The sequence below is a fragment of the Asterias amurensis genome, chromosome 13, assembly GCF_032118995.1.
Source record: "Asterias amurensis chromosome 13, ASM3211899v1".
NCBI classification, from domain to species: domain Eukaryota; kingdom Metazoa; phylum Echinodermata; class Asteroidea; order Forcipulatida; family Asteriidae; genus Asterias; species Asterias amurensis.
In genome coordinates, this window is record NC_092660.1 from 5,576,825 (window position 1) to 5,601,056 (window position 24,232).

General features: G+C 38.3%; 1 protein-coding gene across 3 annotated transcripts in view; it reads right to left on the reverse strand.

Annotated features, from left to right (window-relative positions):
- LOC139946004 (atrial natriuretic peptide receptor 1-like) overlaps window positions 1-24,232 on the reverse strand; it is a 221,903-nt gene that overhangs the window by 190,691 nt on the left and 6,980 nt on the right. For all 3 annotated transcript variants that reach the window (XM_071943584.1, XM_071943585.1, XM_071943583.1), the window contains exon 2: window positions 22,112-22,217. In XM_071943584.1, the coding sequence (XP_071799685.1) occupies window positions 22,112-22,217 (106 nt within the window). The remainder of the gene's footprint in view (window positions 1-22,111; window positions 22,218-24,232) is intronic.

Sequence of the window (24,232 nt, forward strand, 5' to 3'; positions counted from 1 at the left end):
CAAAGACCGTGTACAAAATCCCCGGGCGAAACACAAATCGTTTTTCGCTGTTTTCGCTGACGACCTAGATCACCTAATGTGTTTGAGGTTACTAAGAAGTGTGCACCTGGGAACAACAGCATCCCACATTAAATGCAGGAACATAAAACACTGTATGGGCTATACACACGTCCACGTAGTGTTGACGAGTGCACACAGCAAAAGAATGTTCAGAGCGCATGCAACACAGAGACTGAGTATGGAATATTAAAGGGATGCTGCAGTGAATAAAAATAAAACAGTTAATTTTGCTGTCATTTATTTCTGATATATGTATTGAACCTCAATAAAATGTGTTTTGTTTTTTCCCCGACATATCTCACTTGCGTAATTAGCGAATAAGTCATGCCCCCCCTTTTGTGGATTGTTACCGCCCCCCTACCATCGACGTCACGTCGGGATTTCAAACATATCGTCGGCAAAAAGAGTCTGGTTCCTAACTACACGCGCCTAGGTACCAGGCCACACAATGCACACGTCTGTGCGGCACCATAATCTACATTTAGGTACATGTTTGGGGCTACATTTAGGTCCGGGCTACATTTAGGGCTCGGGCTACATTATGGTGCCGCACACACGTCTCTATATGCACACAGCCAGGGGACCCGACGGCTCGGGTTCCCGACATGACGTCACATGAAGGCTCCCTTTTAGGAGCGGGTGGGTTCCCCTAATCTCTTGAAAACCACTTTTAAAATACTTGCGCATTAAATAAAAAAAATAAAAAAATATTTCAGGTTTAAAAAGTCATGTTTAATCGTTTAAATTAAAAAAAAAACACTGCAGCCACCCTTTAATTGTTGAGAACCAGCAGATAGAAATGAATGTATTACGGAGACAATTGTTCACAGTAATGTGCATACATCTGACAAGAAACAATGATCCTTTCATAGTATAATCACAAGTGGCTTATGGTAATTGGGTACTGAATGACAGACACAGAATAATAAGCGACTACAATGTGGAAAGGGGGCTTTGACAATTCCAACACCCCTTATATCCGAAAATCCTGTTAAGAAATCTCCTATAGGGTTAGGTTATGGTTTTGAGCTGGAGTCAGGGTCGGGGTTAGGTTGAGGTTGGGGTTGGGGTTTGGGTTGGGGTTGGAGTTGGAGCTGGGGTTGGGGTTGGGTTTGGGGTTGGGTTTGGGGCTGAGGTAGGAGTTGGGGGTTGGAGTTGGAGTTGGGAGTTGGGGTTGGAGTTTGGGTTGGGGTTGGGGTTTAGGGTTTAGGCTGGGATAATGGTCATGGTAAGTTGAGGTTGGGTTTAGGGTTAGGATTATGTTTAGGGTATTAGGGTCGCAGGTCAGGGTAAGGGTCAAGGATAAGGAAACACACGGGGGGTTCTGACACAGAAGGATATCGGAACAGAGGTGTTTTGTAAGAAACAGTTTATACCTCTCTAAAAAGCGGGGAAAAAATACATGAAATCGAGTCATTATGTGATCGTCCCAGTTGTTGACACACCTCATGTTCACCTATATCGAACGGTTGGCCGTAACCCCATTTCGCGCTGCTAACAAAATAAATGCGGGCGGGAAAAACCCTATGTGTCCGCAAAATCAACCCATTAACAGAAAGGGACAAGATTCGCCACAATAAATAATCGAGCATGTTGCCAATTTCCCCTCAATTGAAAAAAACTTATGGAGAGAAAAAGGAAAGAAGAAATCAGCGGTCAGCGACATGGGAATTGGCAAAGCCTCCTTGCTTATCCCCATGGGTCGAAGTCACCGTCGCTCAGGGGGACCGTTCAGAGCACGGGGAAGTGAACAGAAAACAAGGGTGGTTGGGGGGGGGGATAACACATAGGTTTGCATGACAGCCAAGGGGCTTGGCTATTGTGAAATTTATTTGCAATAATATAAAAGGCTGAAAACGTTCTCAGTTTGATCGAATTGTAAGATGGCATCTGACGAAATAAAACAGATTACGATCCTTCATATAAGGCACTAAACACTATTTTGGTAATTGCTCAAAATAATGTTGTAGCATAAAAACTTACTTCTTGGTAACGAGCAATGGTGAACTAACGTAGCGTATGCGAAGTAGGTAATTTCTCATTCAATTTAAAAAACTTCAGGCCCAAAACCTTTGATATGGCATCTTAAAGCCCAAACAAAATGTGCAACAATGGTGTTTTTTCATTCTTTATTGTAATGCAACTTCGAAGACAATAGTTAAAATGTTTACAAGTTTTTTAGTTTATGCATTTTGGGGTACACGAAGACGGAAAACTGGTCTTTGACAATTTACCAAAAGGGCCCAGTCGTCGATTTAACAAAACTCCTCCTAAAATATGATTAATCTTAGGATTTAGGACGAGTTAAGTTCCGTATCCGCAGAGGTTATGACGCACTGAACCCATCCTGAGTTAGGACGAGTCACTAGTGAATCGGCTGCAGTGCCTTTAAAGGAACACGTTGCCTTGGATCGGACGAGTTGGTCAAAACAAAAGCGTGTGTAACCGTTTTTTATAAAATGCATATGGTTGGAAAGATGTTTTAAAAGTAGAATACAATGATCCACACAAGTTTGCCTCGAAATTGCGTGGTTTTCCTTCTACTGTGCGAACTAACATGGTCGGCCATTTATGGGAGTCAAAATTTTGACCCCCATAAATGGCCGACGTGTTAGTCGACGAGATAAAAGGAAAACCACGCAATTTCGAGGCATGTTTGTGTGGATCATTGTATTCTACTTTTACAACATCTTTCTACCCATATGCATTTTATAAAAAACGGTTACAAACGCTTTTCAAAGACCAACTCGACCGATCCAAGGCAACGTGTTCCTTTAAAGTGAAGGTACACTATTGGTAATGCTGTCAAAGACAAGTGTGCTCACTTGGTGTATCTCAACATATGCATAAAATAACAAACCTGTGAAAATTTGAGCTCAATTGGTCATCGGAGTTGGGAGAAAATGACAAACAAAAAAAACACACTTGTTGGACGAATTTGTGTGCTCCAGATAGGAATAAAAGACTTCTAGCTATAGAAGTCTTTCATTATTTTAGTAGAAAATTACCTCTATTTCAAAATCTATGCTACTTCACAGGGAGCCGTTTCTCACAACGTTTTATACTATCAACAGCTCTCCAATGCTCGTTACCAAGTCAGTTTTTAAGTTAATATTTGTTTTGAGTAATTACCAAACGTGTACCTTCACTTTAAAGAGAGACGAGGAAAGTATAATTCTGAATGGCATTATGACTGCTGCCTGTGAATCACTCCAATCTACAACAACGGGGCTTACAGTCGGGACACCCGGCAGGGGGGTACCAGCGAATTGGTCAGTGACACGACAAACACATGTCATGAGATAATTACATTTAAAAAAAGAGAGACTGATTCATCCGTCGGGAGATTTGGGGGTTTGTTGTAACATTTAAATGTTATTATCACTGTATATATAATGAGATGCAGTTCTGGAAAAGCACATGACACGGGCCTTAACAACTAGACGTTTCGATCAGTATGTTGTTATTGTCTTCAACATAAATTAATGTTTCGTGTTCACTTTTTCCGTACCACTTTTATATTTATTTGGATGTTTACTTGATTTGATTTATCGACTTGTTTTATGTAATAAACTTGTTTTATGTAATACATTTATTAATAAAGTTATTAAAGTTAACGTATTCATATAATTATGTTCAATGTATTAAGTGTGTCGATTTTGACGATGCTATAGTGGTTATAGTTGCACAAGAATGTCGGATTCAGCAACCAATCTGAATTAATTCAATGCAACAAATGGTTTGCTTAATATCGAAGACTAGATTTCCCCCAGAAACAATGATGCAGTACACATTTAAAAAATATTACATCCGTAATACTAAAGTGCTCCATCGATTACATTCATTTCAATCTTCAATAGTGTTCAATCCCCACGTCATCAGTTGCACATTTATAAGAGATCTGTGCAAATTTAATCAAACTAAAATGTCAGTGTGCATTGCAGAGCTCTTTGAGAAACGAACCACTTTTAATGTCTAGACGTTGGGACGCATGTTAAAGGCAGTGGACACTATTGGTAATTACTTAAAATAATTATCAGCATAAAACCTCACTTGGTAACGAGTAATGGGGAGAGCTTGATAGTATAAAACATTGTAAGAAACGGCTCCCTCTGAAGTGACGAAGTTTTCGAGAAAGAAGTAATTTTCCACGAATTTGATTTCGAGAACTCAAGTTTAGAACTCGAGGTCTCGAAATCAAGCATCTGAACGCACACAACTTCGTGTGACAAGGGGGTTTTTCTTTCATTATTATCTCGCAACTTCGACGACCGATTGAGCTCAAATTTTCACAGGTTTGTTATTTCCTGCTTATGTTGAGATACACCAAGTGAGGAGACTGGTCTTTGATAATTACCAATAGTGTCCACTGTCTTTAAGTCGGATAGTATTTATAGGATATGTCGACTTGCCGTGATAATAATATTTATCTCGACCACAGTCGAGTAACACTGAAACCATGGTGAAGTCGACTTACTAGTTTCAGCGCGTCGACTAGGCAAGATAAATTATCAAGGTAGTCGACATCTGAGTTTCTGTACGTCGTCTTATTTAACTGTAGGGTCCCTTGCTTATTTTTTTAGCAAGGTTGTAAAAAAAAATTACAAGAGAATTTGGACACAGATAAATGGTTGTCCTTTTACACAGGACACATCATGTAAAAATAAGCATCTTTTGTATTTTTATTCCTTTCCATTGTTGAAATAGCCAGCCGAAAGTTAGTAAAACAGTCAATCGTGTATAAAAGAATTGGAACAAACTTTAATATTTTCAGTTAAGATTCTCCGGAGCTGAATATCGGTTATGATTTTGTTGATTTGTTTCCTACAAATTACATTTTTGAATATTTGTGTAACATTTCTACAAAGTATAGAGCCCGTTCTTAATTTGCATTGATGGCTTTTCATTGTTTTCAAACATCGGTTGGTAAAAATGTTGATGTGACGTTGTGGCGGCTCCCGGAGCTCAAAATGAGAGGATACGAATAAGTCGCGTGACATTCGTGCGAAATCGAAGACCCTCAATTCAGACATGCATATTCACTTAATGTGTAAAAAGCATTTTGGTCTTTAGGGTAGAGCGAGAAAAAAAAAACCAAAAAACACATTCAGTTTAACATTCAAACCAAACAGCGTTCAAAATCGCAGCAGCTTTTTGTAAAAAACTCTGGTTGATCTATTCTGCAAAGGTTACGGTTTCAACTGAAACGGTTTCAACTGAAAAGCACATTCGCTTTAAATGAAGGCTCAAAAATTGTAGGGCTCCAACAGAAATCAATTATCATAAATACTATACTTGTTGAGAAGCACTGCAGCTGTTAACAATACAACCTATTTTCAGTGAGGGATCCCTTTGTTGGTTTTGATATTTTTTTCAAGCACTGTTGCAAGACATTACAAGTTACAAAAACACTTGACTTTTTCCATTGGCTTCATACGGGATATCGATTTATTAAATTTGTAGGGCAGCTTAAAGCCATTATACCCTTTCGGTACAGACAAAAACAAAAACGTTCACAGATTTACAAATAATTTACAGTGTTTACAGAAGGTAGTGGTGAAAGACTTCTCTTGAAATATTACTCCATGAAATGCTTTACTTTTTGAGAAAACATTAAAACAATTATTAATTATCGATAACGAGAATTACGGATTTATGATAGTAAACACATGTCATGACACGGCGAAACGTGCGGAAACAAGAGTTGGTTTTCCCGTTATTTTCTCCCTACTCCGATGACCGATTGAGCCTAAATTTTCACAGGTTTGTTATTTTATATATAAGTTGTGATACACGAAGTGTGGGACTTGGACAATACTGTTTACCGAAAGTGTATAATGGCTTCTTAACTGTTTGCTTAGCGGAAAATGGCTACCAGTCAACATTATAACTGGGACATGTGGTTGCATGGTAACCTTATTCTAGTTAGCATAATTTGGTGTGCTTAGCTACTTTTTGTGCTAAGCTTTTATATGAAGTTGGGTCATGGATGTTTTTGTTGTTTGTTTGTCAGGTTTTCTATTTAACATTCAGATTTAGTAATTGTCCATTTCTCATTGACTATTGTTCGACATGAAAGCTAAAGATGCACGTCAAGTGCCAATCCACCTGGAGAGCTATTTCCGTATGTTAGTCAAAATCGAGAAAAGAATTTTGAAGACACAATAATATAATTGCTGCACGCTAAGACGTAATTAAAGTGGACCCCACCTCAAATTGGACGCCCCGCCCCCACAAGGTTACCTCATTTGGCAACAGGACCTTTTGAGCCTCAAGATTACCAGCCGCGTAAAATCTTACACTGTATAAGTTGTAATGTGATAATTTAATTGATTTGAAAGTCAGTTTTCCACCATTTAACAGATAATGTCTTTGTTATTATACTCACGTCAGATGATCTTATACAAACAAAGTAAGTACAAGAATAACAAGAGCGACGAAATGGGATTGCCTTAAGAACAATACATTAAGGAAACTACATTCATGTCACTCACCGGAAGTGCCCCTCGAAAATAATGGCGCGCCCGAACAAGTTTAAACTAGTACCGTTCGGTACTGTTGCTTATTTTATCGTGAACGTTCGATATTTTGTGAACATGAGCGTAAAGTAGTAAAGCATGTAAAACGGGTCGAGTTCATTTTTTTGCAATTTCAATGGTTGAATGTTTATGTCAACAAGAAAATGGAAAAGTTGTCCCTTCATTTATCTATGTAAACACTTTTGGACAGGAACAAAAACAATGCTAAAAAAAACCTGTTTTGCACGATGGTTTTGTGGGTTTAAAGGGTAGGGTCGTCCTTTAATAATGATCTCGAAAACAAAACCTAATTACTTTTCATCTGAAAATCTATTAAATATGATAAAGGTAGTGAGCATAATATTATGAATTAATTTGGACCCGAGTGCCCCCGTTTATCAAAATTCAATAGGAAGTAACCTGAAGAATTGTAACCTCCAAAAGTTGCCGCCAAATGTCACCGACGTTGTTTTTATGAGTTAGGTAAACAGCAGATATTATGTCCGAGCAAAGAGTTTTATGTAAGCAAGACAAACGATGAGGTGATGGGGGGGGGGGGTCCTTGGGCTAGCTTTCCGTCGAAAATGGGGTGGAGGGATTTAAGGGATTGACCCACAGACACAAACCTCAATCATCAACGAATACATTAAGCGGAATGTCAACTGTAAGGTTTAAAGCCATTATACACTTTCGGTACAGAAAAAAAACAAAAAACATCACAGATTTACAAATAATTTACATGGTTTACAGAAGGTAATGGTGAAAGACTTCTCTTGAAATATTGTTCCATGAAATGCTTTATTTTTTGAGAAAACATTAAAGCAATATCAATTCTCGATAGCGAGAATTCCGGATTTATTTGAAACACATGTCATGACACGGCGAAACGCGCGAAAACAAGAGTGGGTTTTCCCGTTATTTTCTCCCGACTCCGATGACCGATTGAGCCTAAATTTTCACAGGTGTGTTATTTTATATATTAGTTGTGATTCACGAAGTGTGGGACTTGGACAATACTGTTTACCGAAAGTGTATAATGGCTTTAACATCACGGAGTAGCGGCACCGGTAACAACAACAAATATTCTGCACGGAGGCAACGAAGGCGAGTGCCTCCATGCCCCCTGCCCTGGCCATTGCCTTGGTGCCCTTGAAATGATCCAGTTTAATTTTACAACTTCCGTAAAGGGTGCCCTTTACCGAGGAGAAAATGCCTTGGTGTCCTTGCCCTTTCAAAAACGAATCATATTATAAAGACCTGTAAAGTTGACCTTCTGCTCCAGTGAACTTTTTCATCGGTCGACTATGGGCACGACAAACCGACATGTCATCTTTTTAATGCCACGACTTAACATTTTCAAAAACACCAAGTTAAAAATGATCATATAATTATTATATATGTCCTTCGGTGCATGTGTAATTAATTCGTGATTTCCTAGCGCAGTGACAGGGCTGTCTTAATTGCTGTAGCATTGAACTTTTAAGACAATTAGGACAGGTGTTCTGCTGAAGTCAAAACATCAGCGTACATTGTGTTGCTGTAATTAGCTGACGCTGCCGTGCTATTGTGTGGTAACAATTGTGTGGTAACAATATGCTGTATAGCGATCCACCTGATATATACTCCAAACTAAATCCAACCGAACGTCCAAATCAAAAACAACTTTTTCGAATGGATTCAACATTTTGTTGAGGTGTAAAGGTATTCAAATATGCTACAAGCAAAGTCGCACATTACAGGCCCGTGATACTGGAAGGCACTGAAGGCGATTGCCTCCGTGCCCCCTGGTCATTGCCTTGGTGCCCTTGAAATGCTCTGTACAGAATTTTATAGTATGGCCTTCCTTTACCAAGGAGCAAATGCCTTGGTGCCCTTGCCCTTTCAAAAATGAAGTAAACAGGCATGACATTATACTGAAATTTGACCTCTATAGACCCTACGGTATAGTGGGGCACAGTGGTGCTGTTTGGAATTAAATTATAAATGAAATGTATAACCCTTTTTGTTGAACAACTCGATTAATAAAAGGTGGATTTTTACAATAAATCTAACATGTGAAAAATTCATATCAAAAGCGTTTAGATATCGCTGGAAACCCGGAGCGGTTATGTCCACGCAGGAAGAATAAGCAGAGTTTATGAATAGGCAATCTGAGAAACGTTTCTGACATAAACGTTTCTCAGATTCAAACTTTGGGGGATAACAAGTGACATCTTGTCCCTCACAATAAACACTTTGTCGGATTTGAAACTTTGAAATTCAAAGTGTACACATTCTAAAAATGCATTATACAATCGAAAGATGATGAAATTCTAACCGAGTAAGCTTTTTATTGCAATTACAGGTAATCTTTGAGACCTAGAGTTATGACCAAACGTATACAATACCTTTAATAATGATATTAATTTGTTCGCAGTTCGCCTGCAAGGCATTTCATCAGAAATTCAAAAATCACACTCAAGTTTTCCAGCTTCCGGGGAATGAAACTCAATACACTGTCGAGTACAAACAGATATTAAAGGCAAAGTAATGGGATTTGGTGCTTGTCAAAAAGGTATGCTTCAATCAGGAGACTGTTTATTTGAAACAATCGTACATTATTTCACACTTCATATTGGCTATCATTTTGATTTTTAGGAGGGAGTTGAACAACAACAAAATTGTTAACGCGCCGGCTCTAGTTCAAACGGCCATGTAGCCTTAATGGTGGCGATCTCCATATTCTTTGAATATCATTGTCTGGGGTGCCATTCAGAACCCATTCGTCATCAGACATTTCCATTATGGGGGAGGCAAGCCGGGGAAAAGGCAGCATTTGTATTTATAAATTCATTTACTGTTGGAATTTGGCTATAATTTATGAACCATTAGTTTCTTGATTTATTTGTATAATCTTATTTAGTTAATTTTATTCATAATTCACATATTTTCCCATGATTTTGAGGTGGCTATTTACTGCATCAATCATTCATTTTTGTATATATATTTTATCTGTGTAAATTTGTTATATTTAAATTGTTGCTATTATTTGTATTTTTTATTTTTAGCGGCCCTCTGGTTACACCACTGATTCTATTTCGTTTTACTGTGTTTTTACTTATCGAAATCTAAGCACCAAAGGCTGGGTTACACAATAGAGCTATCACGTTTACGAGGTAAATAAAGCTGAGATAAAAGCACACCTTAAGTAATAAATTGCCACATTAAAAATAACTAAGCACTTTTATGGACGTGCAAGAAACACATAACGACAAAACACAGTTCTACTCAAACGGGGTCTCTTAATATAATGAGGAAAACACGTATCTATTGGAAACTAGATGACGAGAATTAATTTAATCAACAACAGCAGCAACATCATTATCGACAACAAACAACAACAACAACAACAACAACAATAACAACAACAACAACAACAGCAACAACAACAACAGCATCAGCAGCAAAATGAACACAAACAACAACAACAAAAACAAGCAACAGTCAACAACATCATCATTACCAACAACAAACAGCAGCAGCAACAACAACACAAGCAAAAATTACGGCGACAACAGCGACAGCAGCAATAACAAAAGCAGCAGCGGCAGCAACAACAATGGGAACATCAACAACAGCAAAAACAGCAAACAACAAAAACAACAACAACAACAACAACATCAACACAACGACAGCAACAAAAACACAAAATCATCCTAATTTTATTAAGTAATAAGATATCGTTGGGACGTCTGGCTCACTTATTTGCATTTCTAGGAGGCTATCTCGAATAATTTGTCCGCATTATTTTCGTTATCATAATTTTGCTAGTTAAAATAGCGTGTGATCTACCACTAGATATAGAGCATAAACTTTCTCATCCCCGTATCTCGTCTACGTGTATACATCTCGGCTTACCATCTACAGCTCACAAATTTATTCATGTCTACTCAATTATTTCATTCTGAGGATGCGCGTTTTCCCCCAACACGTCTGCATTTCCTCGTTAAAAAGTTCTACTGAATATTTTACAATTTGACTTTCAAATTTCATCATTAGATGCCTTCATACAACAACGTTGGTTTGACGATGAGAAAAATGCATTTCAACCCCACGCCCGTAAAAAAAAAAAAAAAAAGGGAAAACAAGGACCTAAGGCTATTGGTAGTTGTCACAGACCAGTCTTCTCACTTGCTGTATCTCAACATATGCATAAAATAACAAACCGGTCGTCGAAGATGGGAGATAATAATGAAAGAAAAAAACACCCTTGTCACACGAGAATATGTGCGTTCAGATGCTTGATTCCGAGACCTCAAATATTAAATCTGAGGTCTCGAAATCCTTCTCGAAAACTACTCCACTTAAAAGGGAGCCGTTTCTCACAGTGTTTTATACTACCAACCTCTCCCCATTACTCGTTACCAAGTAAAGTTTGAGTAATTACCAAGTGTACACTGCCTTAAAGAAAGAGTTAATACAAAAAAACAGGGCAATCAAATCTCACACTTGTGTAATTAGCACCTAAAGAGGCCAGCCAGTGCGACGTTTGGCAACATCAGAAGCCACCTTAGCACCAATAATTGCCCCAATAACTTGGCCTTTTATTAACGAATTGATTTTCAAGGTTAGAAAACACTCCAAGCTAAAAAAATCTATTCGAGTTATTGGGGCATGCATAAAAGCAAATCAAGTGATCTTTCGACCAGGCCTACACCAAAGTTTATTGTTTGTGCGGCTTCGATTGCAAGCAATCTTGCATCAGCCATAGTTAATATATGGGTTAACGTAATTGTTACTTCCAGTTTATGCTTCCAGATAATCGTACAGCTAATAAATTCCACTGGGGAGCAAGTGCACCCCCCCCTTTCCCAAATGTATGCAACCCAACCCCGTGACAATGTTATTTTAAATCATTCATACTTTCAAATTGAAGAAATATTCATATAAAGCTATCTGTAAAGATATTTCCAACAGCTGGCTTGACCGTTTTATGCTCAGATTTTAACATAACGTTTTCAGACTTTTCAGAATATTCTTAAGCATGACTTTAAGGACATCTTCATCTAAACTTGGTGTGTATAGGGGTTAGAGTAACTAGTTAATCAGCGAGGCTTGATGTCAGTGCTTGCAAAATATTTTATTTACGTCACTGTTAGGTTGTTTAGTTAAAATGGATTAGTTAACTATAGGCAACGAGGCTCGATGGTAGTGCTTGTACAATATTTCCACCATACACAGTTTAGTTGTAGTTATAATGGATATGCTAACCAAGCAACGAGGCTCGATCACATCACTGTTAGGTTGTATAGTTAAAATGGATTAGTTAACTGTAGACAACGAGGCTCGATGGTAGTGCTTGTACAATATTTCCACCATACACAGTTTAGTTGTAGTTATAATGGATATGCTAACCAAGCAACGAGGCTCGATCACATCACTGTTAGGTTGTATAGTTAAAATGGATTAGTTAACTGTAGACAACGAGGCTCGATGGTAGTGCTTGTACAATATTTCCACCATACACAGTTTAGTTGTAGTTATATGGGATATGCTAACCAAGCAACGAGGCTCGATCACATCACTGTTAGGTTGTTTAGTTAAAATGGATTAGTTAACTATAGGCAACAAGGCTCGATGGTAGTGCTTGTACAATATTTCCACCATGCACAGTTTAGTTGTAGTTATATGGGATATGCTAACCAAGCAACGATGATCGATTGTAACATTCTAAGCATTTGTTGTTGTTAAAGGGATGCTGCAGTGAATTAAAATAAAACAGTTAAGTTTGCTGTCATTTATTTCTGATATATGTATTGAACATCAATAAAATGTGTTTTGTTTTTCCCCCGACATATCTCACTTGCGTAATTAGCGAATAAGTCATGCCCCCCATTTTGTGGATTGTTACCGCCCCCCTACCATCGACGTCACGTCGGGAATTCAAACATATCGTCGGCAAAAAGAGTCTGGTCCCTAACTACACGCGCCTAGGTACCAGGCCACACAGTGCACACGTCTCTATATGCACACAGCCAGGGGGCCCGACGGCTCGGGTTCCCGACATGACGTCACGTTTATGCAAATGAAGGCTCCCTTTTAGGGGCGGGGTGGGTTCCCCTAATCTCTTGAAAACCATTTTTAAAATACTTGCACATTTAATGAAAAAAAAAAAATGCAGCCACCCTTTAATGGTTTGGCCGTATAGGCCTGTAGCTATAATGGATTATGGAACATTTAAGCAACGAGTATTGGTGTCAGTGCTCGTTGGATGCCACCCTAAACTGTTTACAAGTTAATCAAAAGTCAAATAATTATTTAATTTCGGCTAAAGATTGAACTTGTGTTTCACCCCTTTCCATTCGAATTTACAATTCCGTTACAATTTATTAACAACAACCAACATAGATTGTCCGAACTCCAAAATGTAATATGAAACTCGTTTCAAGTCGAGCGAAGTTTTCTCTGAAATTCACTGGTTTTTCCTTGAGGTCACAGCAAGAATTAATTTCATTTTTTTCCTTTTCTTTTTTAAGACAATCTGAAATCGGATAGCATTTGGAGTAAAACGTGAAATTATTTTATCCAGGGGTTTGTGAGATTTATTCATTGACACTCGGGGTCACGGAGTGCGGTGGGGGTACCGCTTGGGGGCGTGGCTTGATTGGAATTCATTTAAACAAATTGGCAACTTCAATCTTTGCTGTCTGAGATGAGCGTTCCCTTGGAAACAGTAAAAAGTAAATATGATAGGTGCTTATGTACATAGGTTTTGGGGGTTTAATTTGGTTTAGATAAACAGGTATCACAAGCTACCCAAACACAGTCGCTCGTAAAAAATAAAAAATAGAAAAAGGGCCTATAAATTACCTTTTGGATTACATCAATACATTCCGTCATGTCCCAGGGTAACATAAATTGCCCCAACTGTTGGTGAGCATTGTACGATCACCAAGCAAAACAACCAGGAAGAAATTTATTGTTTTTCGTGGCTGGAGGGTAGCTGCGCAAGGGATGGAGGCACGGGGATGGAGGCACGGAAAATCTCGCCTCGGTTTGTGTCAACACACACCAGGGCCATGCCGCAACCTAGCGATTTTTTACTTCTCGCGGAGCTACGACGTCACGGAGTTGACTTCTTCTTTTAAAAAAGAATAAGAATAGTAAAGCCCGCTTTTAACATTTCCTCTCAAGCGGAGACAGTTTTCTTGCAGTCTCCTGCCGTCGTTAAAGTTCAAGAAGTTTGTTATGAAGACCTCAGTCATTGAACTCTGGACGCTGGCCTCGTGCTATTTGATCATTTTCAATTTAAGTGAGTGAACATAAATACGATGAAGTTTACGTTAGATGTAGCATGGTGCACTCAACTACAAACGCAATCATATTAACACGCAATAAAATGCACAGCTCCTCTTGAAATAACTATGTAGTGTCTAGTGTCTGCGATGGCAAAGTTAGAAGACGCGATGGGGAAATTCTTCTATAAACCTAAGTGATAAACTCATATTTTGAGGTGTTTCTGTCCTCCTTGCTTTTATGGTATGGCAAGATTGTCTTATCTGCGGCAACATTTTGTTCTTAACAAAAACAACTTATATTTTGCGTGAGTTACGGTAATAAAGTAAAACGCATAGGGTAAGACTTTGCACACGATGGCATCGGCTGAATTATGGTATGAGTATGGTTGAGTGGATGGTGACGTACGATAAAGAAAGTGGTAAAGTTCGATATCATAAACTATGGTAAAGTACGGTGTATAAAATAGTAAGGGATACGGTGTAAAAAGAAGTGGGGTAAAGTACGGTATTTAAAGAAAATGGTAAAGTACAGGATACCATAAAGAAAATAGTAAAGTACAGTTATAAGAAATGGTAAAGTACGGGATACCATAAAGAAAATAGTAAAGTACAGTCTAAGAAAAAGGTAAAGTACGGGATACCATAAAGAAAATAGTAAAGTACAGTTATAAGAAATGGTAAAGTACGGGATACCATAAAGAAAATAGTAAAGTACAGTCTAAGAAAAAGGTAAAGTACGGGATACCATAAAGAAAATAGTAAAGTACAGTTATAAGAAATGGTAAAGTACGGGATACCATAAAGAAAATAGTAAAGTACAGTATAAGAAAAAGGTAAAGTACGGTAAAGAAACAAATTGTAATAAATAAACTAGTCCAGTACTAGTCAACTAATCTACCAGTCAACATCTACCAAGTCTACAAATCTAATCTGGACTTATGTATCATGGGTACATGTGAATAGACCATAGAATATCCATTTAAAAATCAGCATGATATGCAAGGACACGATGACAGAACCTTAAAGCCATTATACACTTTCGGTAGAGAAAAAAAAATAATAGTTCACAGATTTACAAGTAATTTACAGGGTTTGCAGAAGGTAATGGTGAATAACTTCACTTGAAATGCTTTACTTTTTGAGAAAACATTAAAGAATTACGGATTTATTTTAAACACATGTCATGGCACGGCGAAACGCGCGGAAACAAGAGTGAGTTTTCCCAACATTTCTCCCGACTCCGATGACCGATTGAGCCTAAATTGTCACAGGTTTGTTATTTTATGTATTAGTTGTGATACACTAAGTGTGGGACTTGGACAATCCGAAAGTGTATAATGGCTTTGTGGACTGTTGAAATGCCTCACAAGTTGAATTTGAAATTCTTAATGTACACACGAGGTACTCCGCAAATTGATGTTGTCCAAAACAGTGTCCATTTAATACAATAAGAATAGAAACTAATGGTGTGGAGTAGATTGACATATGCAATTTAAGACTCGGTCGCCTTCCAAATTGTGGACCCGCAAAAGTGCCCGACTCGTATTAATTTACATGTTCAAAGTAGAGACGTGGGTTGGTTTTGTCAGCAAAGTGCTGCTTTGTATAGGCAAATTAACAAATAAAGACCACTTAAAGTCACAAGTGAAAGCTACAACAGAATATAGAATGTATCAAATTCTCACCAAGAACACCGATTCCATTTACGAATAGCGAGGTGACATCGGCTACCAACCACATCTCTGGCCACACCATTCGCGGACGGACACCAACCATCAGAAATATGAGATTAATCGTTTCTCAGATTTAAGTTTCTGGATGAACACTTTTCTTAATAATATTACTTCATATAATTATGGCAATCCATTCTCAAAATAGTGAATACTATATTGACAGCTGAGTTCTTCTCACCAAGTTAAAATGACCATTAATTAGTGGAGCAATTACCAATCCATGACAATACCTTTATAGCAAAGTACGTTGGTACCTTCTTTGCCAATTGAATGTTTGGATGTTCACAATGTTTTTAGTAACTATTTCACACTTTTAAGAATTAAACTTAACACTTTGACTCCTTTTAAGAGATGTTAAATCTGCATCAGGGATACGGAATGTTAACTTTGGTTTTTACCCATACACCGATGTGTGTTAGCACTGTACACTCAGTACTTTCCCGAGTTATGTAAAACAATCACAGGCATATAAATGGGGTATGATTCGTACCAACGACCTTTGCAACTAGACTACCGAGATTAGCTCTTACCAGTCCACGTCCACAACAGTCTTAATAAGACATTTAAGAAGATTTGAAAGTTTTCCATTGAGGTTTGTAGAGACACAATGTACGTAAAACTATCTCTATGAGCTGTGTGGTGGCTCTAAAAAAAAACTGGTGATTTAGCAATTCGACGTTTCGATCTGTACGCCTTGATCGTTTTCAAGAGAATGTATTCTACACTTCTTTAACTAATATGGAATGTGCAATTAGGCAACATGATCAAGTCATGACAGTGATTGATGGCCAGACTTCTGGTTTATAGACCATGGGAGTTTTGCAACTCATTGGTATCCTAAACCAGTTTATATGTCTCAATATTGTAACTGTGTAATTTGTTTGTTTTTTTGTGTTATAATTTCCTGTAAATCGACCCTTGGTCGCCATGGGAAATCTGTTGTTAAAGAATAAACCATCAATGAATAAATGAATGATTGAACGGGGAGGAAACATACCTATGCAAATTTACAGGTCCATGTGAACGACACTACTCAAGCCATATTCAAACTGCCGTCGATTTCACAAAACTCTTCCTAACTTAAGACTAATCTTAGGACTTAGGACGAGTCCCAACCCTGCACTGTAGCGTGCAGACCTTAAGATTAATCCTAAGTTAACTCGTCCTAACTCGAGATAAGACGAGTCCTAACTCTTTGTGAAATCGACCCCAGGTCGCAATGTTATGTAGTTCGGTAACAACACAGACCATAAACTAAATGTGGTTGCGATATCTTCGAGAATTTACATGTATGTAAATCCTCTCGTCTACGAGACAGCTACCATACAAAATTACTCGTGATAAATGTGCAAGGCACAAGGTTAACTTAACAAAGACAAGAAAAGGTATGGGTTACATCGTACAAACACACTTACTTATAGGCCTTCTCCTTCCGACTATTCCACATCCATTCATGCACTCTAAAAATGCCCGGGTCAGGATTTAGCCGGATTACGGGTCCCTTGGGGGGCATACCCATTTCTACGTCAGAAGAGAATCTGAGAAACTAAAACACACATGTGTAAGAATTTACCCTTATTGGGTTGCCTAAAGATGGTGTGCCTAAAAGTAGCGCAGGCCTAAATGTACACTAGGCAGGCGCACTAAGACATAGGCTTGGGACAGCATTGGGACTATCTTTAGGGATAGGCTTGGTTAAGCTTTGGTTATAGTCAGTGAAACGATTTCCTTTGTATTGCAGAGCAAAATGCTACACAAAGTTTTTTAATGGCTACTCAAAAATCAAGATTTGCTTCTCAGTATCAGTATTCAGTGTACACAAAATAAGTGCAGTCTAAATTTCCTGATATGCAAAAAGGCTGGACGAAACTGTTTCCTGATAGTGTAGGACTATGGTTCAAGTCTCGGGTTGCATTTTCGTGCTGCGCAACCGTTCATATTAATTACTGGCAGTGTTTCTACTTTATGATTCTGTCTATACAAATATTATTGTCAAAATTACTGTTAGAGTTGAACCCTCGGCGTTTCGTCGGGGTCACCTCCGATTTCATGCCTTGTCTTATAATTTGATAAAAGCTTTGTTACAATCACAATGCAGCACAAACAAATGTAGACGTGTCAATTTCTAGTTTTTTGATGGTATACAAACCAAAAGCAAACAATTATCACAAGGTTTTTGTTTCTGTATGAAGTAAAAATCTATGCACATTATCTATAATTTTGCTCGACCAACAATCGCCATACATAACATTTTTAAATGACTGGCACACAGCACAGACAAAAAGGAGTCAAACTCCGTAAGCATTTTTTACTGGCACCCGTTTTCAGATTCATAGTCTCCACATTCAACAACAGTACGAAAACCTCCTTGGTCATTTACAATAATCGAATCCAAGACGCTTCTTCTTTACAGGGTGCCATAATACCTCTCACCCCCCCCCCCCCCCCTTGCACCTTCTATCTCCGCCATCAATGCATCCACTGTTACGACTCACTTCTAGTTTTTTACTGGCATTCGTTTTCAGATTCATAGTCTCCACATTCAACAACAGTACGAAAACCTCCTTGGTCATTTACAATAATCGAATCCAAGACGCTTCTTCTTTACAGGGTGCCATAATACCTCTCACCCCCCCCCCCCCCTGCACCTTCTATCTCCGCCATCAATGCATCCACTGTTACGACTCACTTCTAGTTTTTTACTGGCATTCGTTTTCAGATTCATAGTCTCCACATTCAACAACAGTACGAAAACCTCCTTGGTCATTTACAATAATCGAATCCAAGACGCTTCTTCTTTACAGGGTGTCATAATACCTCTCACCCCCCCCCCCCCTTGCACCTTCTATCTCCGCCATCAATGCATCCACTGTTACGACTCACTTCTCGTCCATTTAAAACACCCTTTTTCCTCAATAAAATGTCCATCTCTTTGAGCTTTAAGAGAGCATTCAGACCGCCAAGAAGTCCATTCCGAGTGCCTTGTTTGCCAATAAAATTATTTCAAAAGACCTAAGTACTGTGCTATTTGCTTATGCAATATAGAAGGGATCCCAGTATCCGACAAGTAACAAAAGTAAAGGGGCTCTCATGGTCAATCCTGGCTTTGTGGTGCTTTTATTTTCCAAAAGAGAGAGTCATAGTATGAAAGGTAACGAGCAATGGGGAGCTGTTGATAGTACACAACCATGGTGAGAACGGCTGCCTCTGAATTAAAGTAGTTTTTAAGTAAGAGGTAATTCCTCACTAAAATAATAATAGACTTCAAGCCTGAAGCATTTTATTATGCATCTAAAAGCACTACAAATTTGTGCAACAAGGGTGTTTTTTTTCTTTCGTTCTTCTCTTGCAACTCAACTTGGAGTACATTTTTCCGTAGATTTCTAATGTTATGCAGAATATGTTAGGATTGCTCCAAGTGGGAATACTGGTATCTGACAATTATACCAAAAATGTCCAGTGCCTTTAACAAAACATAATTAGCTATCTGCCAACCAATAACCACTGACTGCAACACATACGTAATAAATTGCGTCATTGCGTTAATTGGTTTTTTCCCATTCAATTAAAGGCAGTTGACACTATTGGTAATTACTCAAAACAATTATTAACATAAAACCTTACTTGGTGGTGACGAGTAACGGTGAGAGGTTGACAGTTTTAAACATTGTGAGAAACAGCTCCCTCTGAAGTGACATAGTTGTGGAGAAAGAAAAAATTTTCCACGAATTTGATTTCGAGACCTCAGATTTAGAATTTGAGGTCTCGATACCAACCATCTAAAAGCAAACAACTTCGTGTCGTGTGACAAGGGTGCTTAATATCTCGCAACTTCGACGACCAACTGAGCCAAATTTTTCACAGTTTTTTTTATTATTTTATGCTTATCTTGAGATATACCAAGTGAGAAGACTAGTCTTTGACAATTACCAATAGTGTCCAGTGTCTTTAAAAAAACTACGGGTGATGAATAAATACACAAACAAACAAACCTTGCACAAATTAATTGAAAAGCTAAGCCAAGTGAGAATGTCATCTGATTGCAAAAATTATAGCTGGCACACTTTTTTGTCTTTCACAAAATCTCTATATATACACGACACAGCAATACTGACAAGAGCTAGACTAGTGGATTAGATTTCAGATGTAATGCGGTATGTATTAGAAAATTATTCATAATAATAATAATAATAACAATAGTGGCTTCTTATATCGCGCATTTCCGTCAATCAGTGACGCTCCTGGCACTGTAACATACAAGGTATCTTATGGTGGACTACGTTTGAATAATGAGAACTTATAATCCTTAGCATCAAGTAATGGTTTAAAAGGTTCTGTGGCGCAATATGCTGTCAAGCAAAGGTTTTTTCATCTCTTTCTTTCTTTCTTTTCGTCTTCCCCTTCTTCCCCAAACATCTGCACGATATTGACGATCAAATGTAAGAACGTCTTGCCTTGGGCATGCAGGTGTATGCTTTACACGTGTCAAAGTGTCACTTTGGGACAAGATTTGGAGATTTGCAATCTTCTAATCTATGTGTCTTGGAGGATGTTTTAGCCAATCGTCTTGGTTTTTTTTCCCTCATCCTTAATAACAAAAATGTAACCAAACTGCGACTGGGTGTAGAAAATAGTCTGGTTCCCACTTGATATCATCATCATCATTCGGCGCTTAATAAGGGGACTAGTGTACCCCCATTGTGTATTCAATGTGTGCTTGGAATCTCATGAACTCTTAAGAGAATTTAAGGGGTTACTTCTGGACAAGAGGAAGTTTGTTTGCTTAAAGTATGGGAGTATGGGGTACCCTCTGCCCAATACAACAATAATAGTGGCTGTTCATAGATGATGTGACCTGTGACATCGCATGTTAACAGAGCCTCTGGACTTCCTGCAGGCATGATTTGTACACAGCCTAGTGGAAGAAGTCATAAAATCGTATATTTTATGGAGATTGCACTGTCTAATTCTAACCAACTTTGGATATGATGCATGGGGGCACATCTCTAAACTTGTCCAGCTTTTACTTATAAGTCTTGGATTAATGTTGAAATTATGACACAAAATGTCCACTTTCCCATTATAACCTGTGAGTATCAGCGTCAATTTCAACCTTGAACCATACATGAGTCGATCGTACAACGCCCCCTCATGCATTAGCAAACGTGTGCCGATCATCCTCGAGAACGATTACGTCAGGAGTGTCGCTAATATTGACGTTTATAGTAACAGAATCACAACGTCGTGAAAACAAGAAAAGAAACCGACACCGAAACGAGTGTCTCATTAAATAAACGTTCGCTCGTTCCCACAATTACTCCAATCAACAGAGTAACAATAAATGTTACAACAAAGGAAACTACGACCGACACCATTTATTATCAAAAAATAAAAAATCGTGACGTCACTTCCCCGCAATTACACAAGGCTGAATCATCACAGAAGTAATATGTTCAAGAAACAGGAAGAAAACTCTCTAACAGGAATACACTATCTGAGAAGCAATACGCGGTAACGCTTCCCGGATTAATATTTTGGGGGCATGGACAATGTTATCGTTTTCCGGAATGCTGGTTTAAAACTATCACAAAAGACATCGAGACAAAGTTACATGTTATAGCGGCAAGGAAAAGTTTGTGGAAAGAAAATAAATATATAAATTGTAAAGCAAACGCTGGAAACCAGTAATCGTCATGATCGTGTGACAGTTATCATTGTAAGTCAGTAACCACTGGAAATCAATAATCACTGGAAGCCAGTAATAACTGGAAATCAGTACTCACTGGAAATCAAATCACTTGAAATCAGTAATCACTGGAAATCAGTAATCACTGGAAATTAAATCACTTGAAATCAGTTATCACTGGAAACCAAATGACATGAAATCACTAATCGCTGGAAACCAAATCACTTGAAATCAGTAATCACTGGAAACCAATAATCACTGGAAGCCAGTAGTCACTGGAAGCCAGTAATCACTGGAAATCAGTAAGCACTGGAAACCAATTATCACTGAAAGCTGGTAATTACTGGCAATCAGTAATAACTGGAAATCAAATCACTTGAAATCAGTAATCACTGAAACCCAGTAATCACCGAAACCCAGTTATCACTGGAAAACGGCAATCACTAGCAATCAGTGATCACTGGAAATCCGTAATCACTGGAAACCAATAATTACTGGGGGCCAGTAATCACTGGAAATCAAGTCACTTGAAATCAGTAATCACCGAAACCCAGTTATCACTGGAAAACGGCAATCACTAGCAATCAGTGATCACTGGAAACCAGTAATCCTGTAAATCAATGATCACTGAAAATCTGTAATCACTGGAAAACAATAATCAATAGAAGTCGGTAATCAATGAAACCCAGCAGTCACTTGAAATCAGTACTCACTGGAAACCAGTACTCACTGGAATACCAGTTTTCACTGGAAACCAGAAATCACTGGAAATCGGTTATCACTGGAAATCAGTAATCACTGGAAACCAGTTATAATAATAACAAAAGTATGCCTTACCTTGGCAGTTTTCAAGGAAATTATTGGCATTGGGGTTTGTTATGGGCCAACAGTGGTACTCCGTGTTTCCTAAATCGTGCCACGCCCACACTGGAGAGAAGGACACCTGTAAGGCAAAAGAAGTAAATGTAGACATTAAAAGTCATGCTTTGCATGGTGTGCATAAATACCAAGAACAGATAAATAAACAGAATTTTTTTGTAAAATCTCTCTTGTGAGAGTTCTGGCTCGGAAAAGAGCCAGTGTGATCTCGACGTTCCGAACAGTATACTCTGCTTGTCTCCTGAAGACGAGCAGAGTATACTGTTCGAAACGTCGAGACAAACCGGCTCTATTCAGAGCAAACACTCCCACAAAAGAAATTTACACTGTACACGCAAGTTTACTATTTTTTTATAGTTTCTTCTTATTAAAAGTCAAGTCACAAGGTGTGTGCACTGAATCAGCTATACAGCTGAACCAGTTGGTGATCTAAGGATTAGGGTGACTAATCAATAGTGCTGCCCTTGACATCTCCAAGGCTTCACTTAGCAGTTTCGGATTTACGGGGTTTTCATTCAATTAACTGTTTTACTCTGAAACCCAGGCTCCGTGAAACCATTGACACCATGTAATAATGAAGATGAAAACACCCTGACACTTTGAAACGGCAGAGGTCGAGTAATCGAATACATCGAAACAAGCTGACCGAATATTTAAGTTGTCAAAGGTACCGCCGCATTGTTGCTTTTATCGTCTATTCGGAACTCTTAAAATAATGTAGGCCTGTGATTGAACGAAGACCACAGAGGGGCATGGACTCCGTTGCCCAGGTCTTGGTGTCCCATACTGCCTTTCAGGTTAACCAATAAGTGCCCTCGGCAAAAGTGGTAATGGCCTCGCCCTCGTTATATATTATAACATCGCACGTCAAAACCAAGTGGGCTTACCCATTTCAAACGGGAATTTTAGCACCAGTCAAAATAAAAGTTCAGGAATGAACTAAAACGAGATCCATGCATGAACATTTACATACAGTGGGTGACGTCATTGAACGTATTCTGATTTTTGACAAAAATTGTACTAGAAGGTTATCACACACAGTGAAATTTACACAATTTCAAAGTGAGGTTAGAGAATTCAAATTTGCTTTCCGATCCTCAAAAGAACGTTATAACATATGGGAAAATGGGTGGACCACAAAAACATATGCATAAAATAACAAATCTGTTGAAATGTTGACTCAATCGGTCATCGAAGTTGCAGGGGAATAATGAAAGAAATAAAAAAACACCGTTTGCACACAAAAATTCAGATGCAAAATAAAAAATTATTATACTATCATAAGTATGTTTTTATAATAATAATATTAATAGTGGCAATTTATAATGCGCCATGTCTGTCTAAAAGACACTCCTGGCGCAGGAGAGATGCCGAAGTCAGATTGCAAAGAATATAGTTAAGCACACAAATAAGTTTTCAAATGGGTTTTGAAGCTGGAATATGTAGTGAGTTGTCGGAGTTTAGGGGGGAGTTCGTTCCATAGTGATGGGCCAGAGTGTGAGAAGGAGCGGGCTCAAAAAAACTATTATTTTGAGTAATTATCAATAGTGTCCAGTGCCTTTAAGGGCTATACCGCTATGGGGGAACACAAAGGTTCACCTCTCACTGAATGCTGCAGGAATGCTTTTTACATCAAGCAAGAATAATATGCACATACTTCTGGATTTTCGACCTATTTTACCAGAGGGCATCTTCACTTTTCTAAAATGTGGTGCACTAAATCTGGTTGGAAATGGACAGCCTCGAGCAAAACCTTTTTAGCTTTAAAGGTGTCGGGAATTATTGTCAATTTTGACGAGTAGGCCTACATCATAACATGGTGTTTTGTTTTTGTTTTTCACATCGTATAAAATGTTCTCATTTTGGAATCAATAATGCCACCGATTGCTGGGTAGACAACACAATTTATTTTGTCTGACAAAGTTGTAGATAACAAAATGAAAACGGCCTTGCCCTCTCATAGATGGGTTTCCAGGCCTATTGATATGGTTGCAATGACATGAATCCCTACTCACTGTGAATGAAGAAATTTCAGCTTTATAAAAAAAAATCAGAGAAGCAAAAAGTGAAAATCACAGA